We start from the raw sequence: 13,611 nt of genomic DNA on the forward strand, positions 1-13,611 counted from the left end.
CTGTTAAGAGAAGTAAATGGGTTTAGGCACATCACTGAAACGAATGATTGGAGGTAGTCAAGACTAATGACAAATTGTCAGTCAAGTAAGGGAACACTAAATGATTGTCAGCCAAAGGAGACGGAGCAATTAAATGGGCTCATGCGTAGGAGCTTCGTGAATTGTTACATAGCAGGAAAGTGATAATGACTTTGGGAGGAATTCATCCAGCAGTGGAGACATTATGGCTGATGGTTGTATTGTAATTCATGCGTGGCTGCCGGTGTGATTGATGTTTACATGGATACCAGGACATATGCCACAAGAGCAGCAGACAATGCAGGACAGACTCTGCCCTCTCACCGTAGTAGTATTCGCAGTTGGTGCCCGTCGTGTAATAGGGGCAGTAGCACTGGTAGTAGGGGTAGTACCAATATTCTACACAGGTTCCGCCATGCTGGCATGGGTTCCGCTGGCAAGCACCTACAGAGAAACACACTCTCATCACGTCATGTGCCAGGGCTTCCTAATAGTGGTCACTCGTTGATTAGGGATAGAGTAGACCTAGTAGTTGTTCATTAGGGATCGAGTAGGTCCAATACTAATCATTAGGGAAGTAGGCAAAGTACTGGTCACTTATTGATTATGATGGGGTAGGCCTCGTACTAGTTACTAGTTCATTAGGGATGGGGTTAGCCGAGTACTCGTCACTACTTCATGAGGGATTGGGGTAGGCCTAAGCCTAGTCACGATTTAGGTTAAAGTCATTCTTTTGCACAATACATTATTACAAGTCAGTTAGCCAATCGCTCACTCACGATAATACATTACTCATCGAAAAAGCATGCATTCAACTAAGTTCCATCCGTCTGGACTACAGACTCTAGATCCCACTCATGCCGGATTTGTAAGCCGCCATTTTGCAGGAGTCACGTGACCTCTGTCTGATTGGAAGTTGATGCCTCCTGTTGCCCACGAGGACGCCGCTTGAATCAAAAGTTTTCAGATGTTTGTGCCGAGGGGGTGGGGAGTGATAATAAATATCAATATTTTCAATGGGAAATGTAATCAATGCCCTAAAATTGCCCTTATGGACCAGGGCATTTAAGAAAGAACTCAAGCAGCAAACTCTCTATGATAAACAGCCGCAATCACGCATGAGGGGTATACTCCCCTCCGTTTATTACCCACATCTACACATTGTGGGGTGTGCGAAACCCCACGACACCCACGGTGTCTGTGCCCTGGAGGAAAGGTCACTCACTAGAGTGGGTCGTATCCTCTGTTCCGGGTAGAGAAGCTGATTCTGATGGCAGAGAGGGCATGTGAAAGAGAAACGCGTGGATGAGATTACCAATGCAGTTTGTACGGTACCCTTCTGCATGCTGCAATTATACTGAGACAGGAAAAGGAGCACATGGATCAAGGGATATACACGAGCTTACAGATATCATATTGACTCTTAAGAAAAGTAAATGGGTTAGGACACACATACCTAACTCATTACCTCTCACAAGCTATTCTGAAAACGTTTCATTTCCAAAAAACAACAATGTATCTTTGGGATTACTGTGATCGAGATGGGTTGTGTGCGGCGTACCACCAACACAGTGTGCGAGATCTTACCAGGTGCGTTCGTAGAATGTGCTCCTGATGGCCGATAGGGCATGTGAAAGAAAAACACATTCGCCAGTGATTACCGATGTCACACTGTACGGCAAGTTTCTGTACTCTGTTAATTACACAAATAGACATGAGGAGGAACTCATGGATCAAGGGACGTACACAAGTTAGAGACATAATATCAACTGTTAAGGGAAGTAAATGGGTTGGGGCACATCACTGAAAGGAATTCTAGGAGGTAGTCAAGACTAATGACAAATTGTCAGTCAAGTGAGGGAACACTAAATGATTGTCAGCCAAAGGAGACGGAGCAATTAAATGGGCTCATGCGTAGGAGCTTCGTGAATTGTTACATAGCAGGAAAGTGATAATGACTTTGGGAGGAATTCATCCAGCAGTGGAGACATAATGGCTGCTGGTCGTATTATAATTCATGCGTGGCTGCCGGTGTGATTGATGTTTACATGGACACCAGGACATGTGCCACAAGAGCAGTAAACGATGCATGGCAGGCTCTGTCTTCTCACCGTAGTATTCGCAGTTGGTACCCCACCAATACGAGGGGCAGTAGCACTGGTAGTAGGGGTAGTACCAATATTCTGCACAGGTTCCGCCATGCTGGCATGGGTTCCGCTGGCAAGCACCTGCAGAGAAACAAACTCTCCTCACCTCACGTGCCAGGGCTTCCTAGTAGTGGTCACTCGTTGATTAGGGATGGAGTAGACCTAGTACAAGTTAATTAGGGATATAGTAGGTCTAATACTAATCATTAGGGAAGAAGTAGGCGAAGTACTGGTCACTTGTTTATTATGATGGGGGTAGGCCTCGTACTAGTTACTAGTTCATTAGGGATGGGGTCAGCCGAGTACTCATCACTACTTCATGCGGGATTGGGGTAGGCCTAAGCCTAGTCACGAGTTAGGTTAAAGTCATTCTTTTTCACAATACATTATTACAAGTCAGTTAGCCAATCGCTCACTCACGACAATACATTACTGATCGAAAAAGCATGCATTCAATTATGTTCCATCCTTCTAGACTACAGACTCTAAATCCCACTCATGCTGGATTTGTAAGCCGCCATTTTGCCGGAGTCACGTGACCTCCGTCTGATCGAAAGTTGCTGCCTCCTGTTGCCCACGAGGACGCCGCTTGAATCAAAAGTGTTCAGATGTTTGTGCCGAGGGGGTGGGGAGTGATAATAAATATCAAGATTTTCAACGGGAAATGGAATGAATGCCCCAAACTTGCCCTTATGGACCAGGGCATTTATGGAAGAACTCAAGCAGAAGACTCTCTATGATTAACAGCCGCAATAACACATGAGGGGAATACTCCCCTCCGTTTATTATCCACATCTAAACATTGTGGGGTGTGCGAAAACCCCACGACACCCACGGTGTCTGTGCCCTGGAAGAGAGGGCACTCACTAGAGTGGGTCGTATCCGCTGCGTCGGGTCGAGTAGCTGATTCTGATGGCAGAGAGGGCATGTGAAAGAGAAACGCGTGGAAGAGATTACCAATGCAGTATTGTACGGTACCCTTCTGCATGTGTGCAATTATACTGAGATAGGAAAAGGAGCACATGGATAAATGGATATACACGAGCTGATAGACATCATATTGACTCTTAAAAAAATTAAATGGGTTAGGACAGACAGACATACCTAACTCATTGCCTCTTACAAGCTTATCTTGAAAACGTTTAATTTCCAAAAAACAACAATGAATCTTTGGGATTATTGTGATCGAGATGGGTTGTGTGTGGCGTACCACCAACACAGCATGCGAGATCTTACCAGGTGCATTCGTAGAATGTGCTCCTGATGGCCAAGAGGGCATGTGAAAGAAAAACACATGCGCCAGTGATTACTGATGTCACACTGTACGGCAAGTTTCTGCACGCTGTTAATTACACGAATAGATAGGAAGAGGAACTCATGGATCAAGGAACCTACGCAAGTTAGAGACATAATATCAACTGTTAAGAGAAGTAAATGGGTTTAGGCACATCACTGAAACGAATGATTGGAGGTAGTCAAGACTAATGACAAATTGTCAGTCAAATGAGGGAACACTAAATGATTGGTAGGCAAAGGAAACGAAGCAATTAAATGGGCTCATGCGTAGGAGCTTCGTGAATTGCTACATAGCAGGAAATTGATAATGACCTTGGGAGGAATTCATCCAGCAGTGGAGACATAATGGCTGATAGTTATATTGTAATTCATGTGTGGCTGCCGGTGTGATTGATCTTCTTGGTTCTTTCGGTAAAGTCACGTAGAAGGGAAGTAATCAAATAATAAAAATAAAATATAATGAAAAAGATATCTCACGACGTTTCGGCCACAACGCAAGTAGCCGTCTTCAGGTGACGACTACTTGCGTTGTGGCCTAAACGTCGTGAGAATTATTTTATTATGTTTTATTTTTATTTTTTTATTACTTCCCTTCTACGTGACTTTACCGAAAGAACCAAGAAGATGAATCCCTGCAGTCCCGAAAGCTTTAAATCGGTGTGATTGATGATTACATGTACACCAGGACATGTGCCACAAGAGCAGCAGACAATGCAGGACAGACTCTGCCCTCTCACCATAGTAGTATTCGCAGTTGGTGCCCGTCGTGTAATAGGGGCAGTAGCACTGGTAGTAGGGGTAGCGCCAATATTCCACACAGGTTCCGCCATGCTGGCATGGGTTCCGCTGGCAAGCACCTACAGAGAAACACACTCTCATCACGTCACGTGCCAGGGCTTCTTAATAGTGGTCACTCGTTGATTAGGGATGGAGTAGACCTAGTACAAGTTAATTAGAGATATAGTAGGTCTAATACTAATCATTTTGGAAGAAGTAAGCGAAGTACTGGTCACTTGTTGATTATGATGGAGGTAGGCCTCGTACTAGTTACTAGTTCATTAGGGATGGGGTCAGCCGAGTTCTCGTCACTACTTCATGAGGGATTGGGGTAGGCCTAAGCCTAGTCACGAGTTAGATTAAAGTCATTCTTTTGCACAATACATTATTACAAGTCAGTTTGCCAATCGCTCACACACGATAATACATTACTCATCGAAAAAGCATGCATTAAATTAAGTTCCATCCGTCTGGACTACAGACTCTAGATCCCACTCATGCCGGATTTGTAAGCCGCCATTTTGCAGGAGTCACGTGACCTCTGTCTGATTGGAAGTTGCTGCCTCCTGTTGCCCACGAGGACGCCGCTTGAATCAAAAGTGTTCAGATGTTTGTACCGAGGGGGTGGGGAGTGATAATAAATATCAATATTTTCCACGGGAAATAGAACGAATGCCCTAAAGTTGCCCTTTTGGACCAGGGCATTTAAGGAAGAACTCAAGAAGAAGACTCTCAATGATAAACAGCCACAATCACACATTAGGGGTTTACTCCCCTCCGTTTATTACCCACATCTAAACATTGTGGGGTGTGCAAAACCCCACGACACCCACGGTGTGTGTGCCCTGGAAGAGAGGTCACTCACTAGAGTGGGTCGTATCCGCTGCTTCGGGTCGAGTAGCTGTTTCTGATGGCAGAGAGGGCATGTGGAAGAGAAACACGTGGAAGAGATTACCAATGCAGTATTGTACGGTACCCATCTGCATGCTGCAATTATACTGAGACAGGAAAAGGAGCACATGGATCAAGGGATATACACGAGCTGACAGACATCATATTGACTCTTAAGAAAATTAAATGTTTAAGACAAACAGACAGACCTAACTCCTTGCCTCTTACAAGCTTATCTTGAAAATGTTTAATTTCCAAAAAACAACAATTAATCTTTTGGATTACTGTGATCGAGATGGCTTGTGTGTGGCGTACCACCAACACGGTGTGCGAGATCTTACCAGGTGCATTCGTAGAATGTGCTCCTGATGGCCGAGAGGGCATGTGAAAGAAAAACACATTCGCCAGTGATTACCGATGTCACACTGTATGGCAAGTTTCTGCACGCTGTTAAATAGATAGGAAAAGGAACTCATGGATCAAGGAACGTACGCAAGTTAGAGACATAATATCAACTGTTAAGAGAAGTAAATGGGTTTAGGCACATCACTGAAAGGAATGATTGGAGGTAGTCAAGACTAATGACAAATTGTCAGTCAAGTGAGGGAACACTAAATGATTGTCAGCCAAAGGAGACGGAGCAATTAAATGGGCTCATGCGTAGGAGCTTCGTGAATTGTTACATAGCAGGAAAGTGATAATGACTTTGGGAGGAATTCATCCAGCAGTGGAGACATAATGGCTGATGGTTGTATTGTAATTCATGCGTGGCTGCCGGTGTGATTGATGTTGACATAGACACCAGGACATGTAACACAAGAGCAGCAGACAATGCAGGACAGACTCTGCCCTCTCACCGTAGTAGTATTCGCAGTTGGTGCCAGTCCAGTACGAGCGGCAGTAGCACCGGTAGTAGGGGTAGTAGGGCATGTTCGCGCAGCTGCCACCGTTCTGACACGGGTGTGAGTAGCACGCCCCTGCAGAGAAACACAATCTCGTCGTTCATCTCGATGCCTTGTGCTCATATATGTTGTTGGAGGTATGGCTGAACGATTTGGGGAAAATATCTAATTGCGATTTTTCTGACCGATATTGCGATGTGATTTGCGATTAAATTTTTTAAAGTCAAGTTTCAGTTCAATATTCACTGCGTAATAGATTTAAAACAGGTGATGGAGCATTACCACCACATGATACCATCAAAATATGAACTGCTCAATATATTCTAATGCAAGGATGAGAACTTAAAAGATATGAATTGCTTCCAATATGTATTTATTAAAACATTTTAATTGAAATAGAACAATCAAACATAGAACAATTGTTAAGTTAAATAAATAAAGTTATAATAAAAAAAACAATTCCAATAATCGCAAAAAATCGCAGCCTTTGCGATTTCTTAATCGCATTGTTTCAAATAGCGATTTCGATTTGAAATCGATTAACCGTTCAGCTCTAGTTGGCGGTCCATGGGTCAATCGTGGGAATTCTAAATTCCATTATTGGGACGAATCTCTCCATAGGACAACACTTCCCACTGCTGTAGTGCCACAAGGTGGCACTCCTTTTTAAATCCTTTATATTAAGTTCACTTGCTTGCGCACTTACGACCGTGCAAATATTTCGGTCGTTTTTTAACCCACTTCCCGTTATCCAATCGAGCTGACATTTTGCACACAGACTCGTTGTGCGTGACAATTTATTTTCGAGAAAATATTTTTCCAAATTTTTACACTTTTTAGGAAAAAATAAATTATATTTAATTACCAATTGCTTAATGGTGGCAGGCAATCATCTGACCCATAGGTGGCAGCCATCTCAAGCCAGAGGACGAGAGGACTCTAGCCGCCACGCATATAAAGGATTTATAGTGAAAAACTTTGTTTTTACGGGTTAATTTTTTGTAACCTGGATGGATGGCGAGAGAAGCCATTTCCCAACCGGAATTACAACTCACAACCCACGGTTTGTGGACCAGGCCCTCTGCCTGGCAGCAGAGCTTCACTGAACCTCGAGGTACCCTTCTGAAAACGATTCATGAAACTTTGTGAGGTATTCCTGGATAATTGACGTTGTTTTTAGCGTTAGCTAAACATCCTAGAGTATGACCCATCTGGAAACGAGTGACATGATGCTGACAGCGAAAATTATTATTTTGTAAATGATGATATATCACCGAACGCACCATCAAAGGTCATACTCTTGGGGCCACCCCTAGGTCAACTTAGCCTGAATGAGCACCTGGTGCACGTGATTACATCAGCAGCATGTCCCACAACCACCAAAATAATTACACACTGATCGAGACCTATGTCTCTTCGGAGTCAATCCGATAGCTCTCTGTGGATCTGTAACAGCATATCTTACCGTAATAGCCAGTTGTGGGTCCTGTAAAAAAGACAGGGAAGACACATCATGCATAGGATCTGTAACACTTCCAACGTAGCATAATTACAATAAAACACATTCCAACTGATTATTAATCTACAACTCGCATCGTAACAACTGCCTGATTACTAATCTAGTATATAATTACAATAACCCCCCCCCCCCCCGCCTCAAATCGTTGCACCTGATGAGTTGATGAGTTAATGATGACGTCACCCTGCTGCTGCTCTATTTAAGACCGGGAGACAGAGCAGAGGCTCACCATTCTGGCGAATTGCCCGATGATGCTGGATGCAATTACCAGCGAAACGTCGTACTCAAAAATTGTAAATGTTGTGGTTTCACGCTTCAACACACCGGTGGGCTAAAGCAGTGAACTATTTGTCTTTTGTCAACGTGACACTTGTTTTACTAATTGGCCGTGTCGGGTGGTTGAGGGTTACGACACATTTATAAATAACGCGATCTAAACCCAAAAGCGTTGATTATGAACACTTCCAAACACGCATTTGTCCTCATTTTTATTTAGTTGCTGATGGTAATGGCAGTGCCCGTCCCAGCTGCGTCGGAAGCAGCTTGTCCTAAGCCAGCAATGAGACAACGGTGATCGGATAGCGGCTCTGTAGCGAAGGCGCTAGGTGTGTGACGTCATTTATGGACGGTCCCTTTATAGATGCACTCCGGTTACTTCACAAGGCAAATAGGCCGATGGGACTCGGGTAAAACACATTTACTGTGGACAGAAACGAACTGTTTCTTTGGCTACTTTTTTAGCTTACGTCACAAGAAACAGGTTTAAACATCTTACCGGCATCGACGGTGGTCCCTGATGGATTGCACGCATGATATAAAAACACACGCACATGCATACAACGTGTCAAAAATGTATACATCGCGTTATGGTGTCTTCCAGTCAATTCAATGTCAAAGTGCTTATACGACCACCGAGAAGAATTCATCTCCATGCTGCCCTGGAACTGGTGGTGGGATTTCAACATTCGCATGGCGACGTGCCACCATAAATTATGTAGGCGTTTACACGCACCCGTGAGACCAGCCGCACCGCCGATACGGATTTCCAATATCTCGTGTTTTGCAATTTTACGATTGCCACCACCCACCGCTCCCCTCTCCCAATTCTGATCGATTGTTGTCCCTTTCAACGTTGCGGGGGGCGTTAGCGGCCTCTGTCGACTGCAGAGGGGGTCCGCGAGGTCTCTTTTCCGTGCAAAATATACGAATCGAATAATAAGATCAGAGAGCGTGGGCACACACGCGATCAAGGTGCACGTTTTGTTCGAGCTTAAGAGATGCATTGTACATTACACCACCAGTACGATCACAAATCGTGCCCTAATGATCATACTGTAAATCATTTCAGCTTGGAACACGCCGCGTAGCATTTGCTTACTCTTGTCGAGAGCGAAGGACCCAAGAGGTGCGAGGAGGAACGACAGGCAAGGTGGAGAAGCAGCCTACGCGGTGAGCCAGCGCCAACAATTGCCAAAGCTCTGCGATCCTCTACATAATAAGGTGTTATCGACCAGAGCACCAGGAAGAAACCCACGCATGTGAGGGGGAAGCACTAAATCCCTTACGGACGAAACAGGTGGATTCCACACTTTAGCTTCTGGAAAGTCAGGGGGGAATGGTACCTCCGACACGCATGGAAAAGGAGTTTCACAACATTTATGCAGTAATCCACCAACCCTCCCCTCCACAGTGCTGGATTGTTACGGGCCACGGCATAGCCACCATCGCCCAGCTAATGAGCAAAGAGCCTTGATTGATCCCGGTTTACGATTAGCTTCACACTGACACGTGTAAACGCCTCTGAACAGCGTCGCGATGCGACCGCGAAGGTACAAAGTGAACACGTAACAATAAAACGCCTCTGGGGTAAAAAAAAAAATATCACGTCAAGCTTTTCACGCGGTGATAGAAACTCCTTACCGTAGCTACTGGCATCTGCTCCGGGTGAGAGAATTGGGAAGAGGTTTGAAAAAAGACAGAAACACAAAACACGGGGATTACGATGGTAACGCACACAACGTGAAGCTCATTTCGAATGGAGTTTTTTTTGTAAGTCCGAACATTATTGCACACTCGTATAAGTCCAGTCCGTCACGAATTCACCGCGCTCATCACACACACAGTTGACTCTTTGGGATAAAATCACTGTTTTAAGTCAGTTGCAAAACCGTTCCACCCCCCCCCTCCACCACCATCATTACTATCGTAGGCTGGGGTAAGATGCCTACGTGGGCTAAAAGGCCATGTTTGTCTTGGTTCGTTAGAGCTGCTGACACCAGCAGCAGAGGGAGGGGGGGGGGTCCCCTAGAGGAGGGTGCCAATGTGCACCTCAACCTGATCGTGGCTGATGACGTTACTTCTGTCAGCACGAGGAGAAACGGCCATTTTCCCCACGTAACCCTCTGACTCCACCCGACCGTCGTGTTAGTATTTACATCAACAAGTCCGTAAAACACACCCCACCCCACACGGAACAACAAAAAGTATACGAGACGAGCGTATTAATTATCTTGACATACTCTTTGGTTCTTTCGGTAAAGTCACGTAGTTAGAAATAAAATAAAACACAAGCGGTCGCCGGATGACGACCGCTTGTGTTGCGATCGAAACGTCGTGATTTGTTTTATTTTATTTTATTTCTACCTACGTGACTTTACCGAAACAACCATTAGACTATGGATTCCTGCAGTCACGAAAGCTTCAAATCAAAGTTATAATGACCATGTGAGCAGATGACGGATGCGTCCTCTTCGTGGCTGCAGTCGTGGCTGTTCCAACCATTAAAGAGGCAGTGCGACAGATAGGACTCGGAGCCGCTGCAGTGCACCCCGTCCATCAAGATGGGGCCGGAGCCCCTACCAAAGCGGGCCTTCTCTGGAGCTTCCACGGCGTAACCGCAGCCCAGCTGGCGGCAAACCACGTTCCCGTCTGGAATATCCCAGTTGTCGTCGCACACCGTGCCCCACCGCCCGTTGTGGAGAATCTCCACTCGGCCAGAGCACGAGCCGCCCTGCACCAGTCTGACCGGTAAGCCTGGGTGGGGGATGTCGTGGAGCGTGCGTCGAGAGACAAAGATGGTGGTGATGATGATTCGTCACGATCGAGATGGTTCGGTGATGGCGACGACGACGAGGGTGAGATGGTAGGAGTGCCGAAGCGGTCGGAGCAGGGGGTCAAGTCCGTGCTGGTGAGTGGTGAGTGTTGGTGAGGCCTTGTGGTGGTCGTGTTGGTGAGTGTGAGCCACTGTGGTGAGTGTTTGCGAGTACTGGTGGTGGTTTACTATAGGGTCCACACAACCCAAACTATGGACGTATAGTAAACTATTGTAGTCTGCGCTCCTTCAACGGATGAGGAGGAAGAATAGCAAAACGACACGAACTCTCTCAAACGTCGTGACCAGCAGCAGCAGCAGACCTCAACATTGTCATCGAGCTCCTCAACATATCGTTAGGAAGCTTTGAAAGTGATCACTGAATGAATGATTAAAAGCAGCCTCAGGGGCCGTCCGTTCAGACTCCAAAGGTCTCGAACTGTTACAGCCTCACGTCGGATCTCTGCTGTTGCCCTCTCGCCGTGGAACTCTCTATCCCTTTGCACATCCGCAACATCAAATGCATTCTGAAACATCTAAAGGCCTCTATCTGTTTGGGTCGGGGCTTTCGAGCAGCCCTGAGCTTGGTTCCGCGCCTCTGAGTTGTTGACTTGTCTGCAAAATCTGGCACATTATAAATATGATTATCTGCTGCCATTGCCATGGTTTGTGCAGTGGATGCAGTTAAGGGTTGTTGCCCCAGAAGCTTTGCAGAAGATCGAAGCCAGCAATGGTGCTGCTGCTTACTGATCTTCATAACAACGAGTCTACTTTTGTACGTAGCGTGTGTAGGGTTAAACCACTTGTTGACGTGAAATTGGCGATGAAAATGTTGCGTTATTAAGAACACGAATGGTACAAGTCTGTCTACGTTTTGCAAAATGGAAATGTGTCGAGGTTTTGCAAGAAGGAGAGTTACGTACCAGCATCATGAGTGACCTGTGGCGATTCTGTGCTTGCTGTAATACAAAAACAAAAACACGCAGACATTGTAAAGCCGTGATCACGCAAAAGCCCGGTTGCAGGAAACAGCGTAGAAGCTACAGTCGGAGCCGTAATTCTTAATCTTGCGTGCAATTTTATTACAGCTCTAATATCGATTTCCCATCCACGGATCGCATCAGTAGCTAGTGATATCTGAACCCCGGTACTGAGAGCCCACACTTTTACCAAACCGCATTGACTCACGCGGGGAGGCTCTCATCATCCAGCAGTAGATAGAGAAAGTGCGGCACGTATAGTTTTGCAGCGTTCCCGTCATGTGTTTGTTTGGTGCTAATGTAATGACGACTTGACACACTTCTCTTGAGATGGCAGTTTAATAAAGACGCGTTTACTTGACATCAGGCGGAGACCCCCCCCCCTGCAACAGCCCAGAGTCTCCCACGCATCTCCCTTTAAAACCAACACGAGTCCACGCCCCCCTTCTCGATCATTCTCACTGACTCTGCACGCTCGCTCTACCGGCAGACTCTACCGTCCTCTTCCGTCACCTGACCACGATCCCTTCTCGAACATTCCCGTAGCCACCAATCCCTTCACACTCACAGCTGACTCCCCTGTCATTACCTCCCGTGGCCACTAGTCCCATCGCACTCACAACTGACTCCCCTGTCATTACCTCCCGTGGCCACCGGTCCCTTCACACTCACAACTGACTCCCCTGTCATTACATCCCGTGGCCACCAGTCTCTTCGCACTCACAACTAATACCCCTGTCATTACCTCCCATGGCCACTAGTCCGTTCGCACTCACAACTAATACCCCTGTCATTACCTTCCGTGGCCACCAGTCCCCTCACACCACATGCAGGCTCTATTGTCATTACACTAACATAGGGACCGTCAATCCTTCTAAAATGTTAATATTTTTTTTCCCTTCTTCCCGCTCACCTGCACCCTATCATACCATCTCATTCCCTCCCTTCTCCCTCACTCTCCTGCCTCTTCTGCTCGCAAACCTCGAGGTCATCGTCAACTCCTCCCACTCCAACGACATCTCTGCCACTACCCGCACTTGCCGCTTTCACATAGTCAATATTCGCAAAATCCGTCCCTTCACCTCACCATCTGCCGCTAAACTCCTGCTTCACTCCCTTGCTTTCACTCAAGGCTTGACGATGACCGATCTCTTCTTCTTTGCCTTCCTGCCGACGCAGTTACTCCTATATGGGACCTTTCTTGCCAGAATCTAAATATAAACACGTTCCTGCGGAGGGAGCTGGTAGGAACGTTGGGTTGCTCGGTCAATGGCCAGGGTCAATGGCGGCGTGGTGTATTCCGCAAATATGGCCGACTGTGAGGGCGGTCACAAGCCGGCGTGAGTAGGTTAAACGTTGAGTTTTATAAGGGCACCACGGGGTGACCAGCCCCTCCCCACCCAGCCCCACCCCTTCCACCCCCCACCCAGCCCCACCCTCCCCACCCAGCCCCTCTCCACCGTCCCCTCCCCATCCAGCCCCTCCCTCCCCACCCAGCCCCTCCCTGCACGACGGACGGACGGATACAATAATCCCCTGTGGGCTGGTGTAACCTGGCGGTTCCTACCAGTACAATCGCGTTTACCCTTTCTGGCAATACAACATGTGTTAAGATGTCAAAATGATTCTGTTTGATGTTGTAACATCTAAACAGCCTGTTTCCTTGCCAGACAGGGTGAAACCTATTGGTATATTGTGGTTACCTCTCTCCAACAGATACAAAATGCCTCAGCCCAGATCATTGTTTAACCTCCCCCACAATTGCCACACACATCTGCTTTAGTTACCCAACTCCACTGGCTCCCTCTCTACTTTCGATGTCCGTTTAACTTTCTCAGTCTCGTCTATATAACCCGCCCCCCGCTCCCCCACCATGGTCTTGCCCCAACCTTATCATCTCGCTTCTCTCATTCCTCACTCTGTCCCATCCCATCCTCTACGCTCCCAATCTCTGTTCCCTTGCCCTCTTGCGCCCAGTCTCGCTCTCGTT

The 13,611-nt window shown here is 46.7% G+C and overlaps 2 protein-coding genes across 2 annotated transcripts in view; one reads left to right on the top strand and one right to left on the bottom strand.

The window, feature by feature from the left end:
* Window positions 1-13,611, top strand: part of CZIB (CXXC motif containing zinc binding protein) — a 379,487-nt gene that overhangs the window by 301,177 nt on the left and 64,699 nt on the right. The window lies entirely within an intron of this gene.
* The window catches only part of LOC144942428 (scavenger receptor cysteine-rich domain-containing protein DMBT1-like), a 46,812-nt gene that overhangs the window by 30,226 nt on the left and 2,975 nt on the right, over window positions 1-13,611 (bottom strand). The window contains exons 3-13 of the mRNA XM_078869301.1: window positions 11,565-11,600; window positions 10,272-10,583; window positions 9,471-9,485; window positions 8,326-8,343; window positions 7,497-7,517; window positions 5,987-6,106; window positions 3,033-3,074; window positions 2,130-2,246; window positions 1,606-1,629; window positions 1,244-1,285; window positions 343-462 (exon numbers count right to left, since the gene is read on the bottom strand). Of these exons, the coding sequence (XP_078725427.1) occupies window positions 343-462; window positions 1,244-1,285; window positions 1,606-1,629; window positions 2,130-2,246; window positions 3,033-3,074; window positions 5,987-6,106; window positions 7,497-7,517; window positions 8,326-8,343; window positions 9,471-9,485; window positions 10,272-10,583; window positions 11,565-11,600 (867 nt within the window). The remainder of the gene's footprint in view (window positions 1-342; window positions 463-1,243; window positions 1,286-1,605; window positions 1,630-2,129; window positions 2,247-3,032; window positions 3,075-5,986; window positions 6,107-7,496; window positions 7,518-8,325; window positions 8,344-9,470; window positions 9,486-10,271; window positions 10,584-11,564; window positions 11,601-13,611) is intronic.

The sequence above is a fragment of the Lampetra fluviatilis genome, chromosome 27 (genome assembly GCF_964198595.1).
Source record: "Lampetra fluviatilis chromosome 27, kcLamFluv1.1, whole genome shotgun sequence".
Lineage (NCBI taxonomy): Eukaryota > Metazoa > Chordata > Hyperoartia > Petromyzontiformes > Petromyzontidae > Lampetra > Lampetra fluviatilis.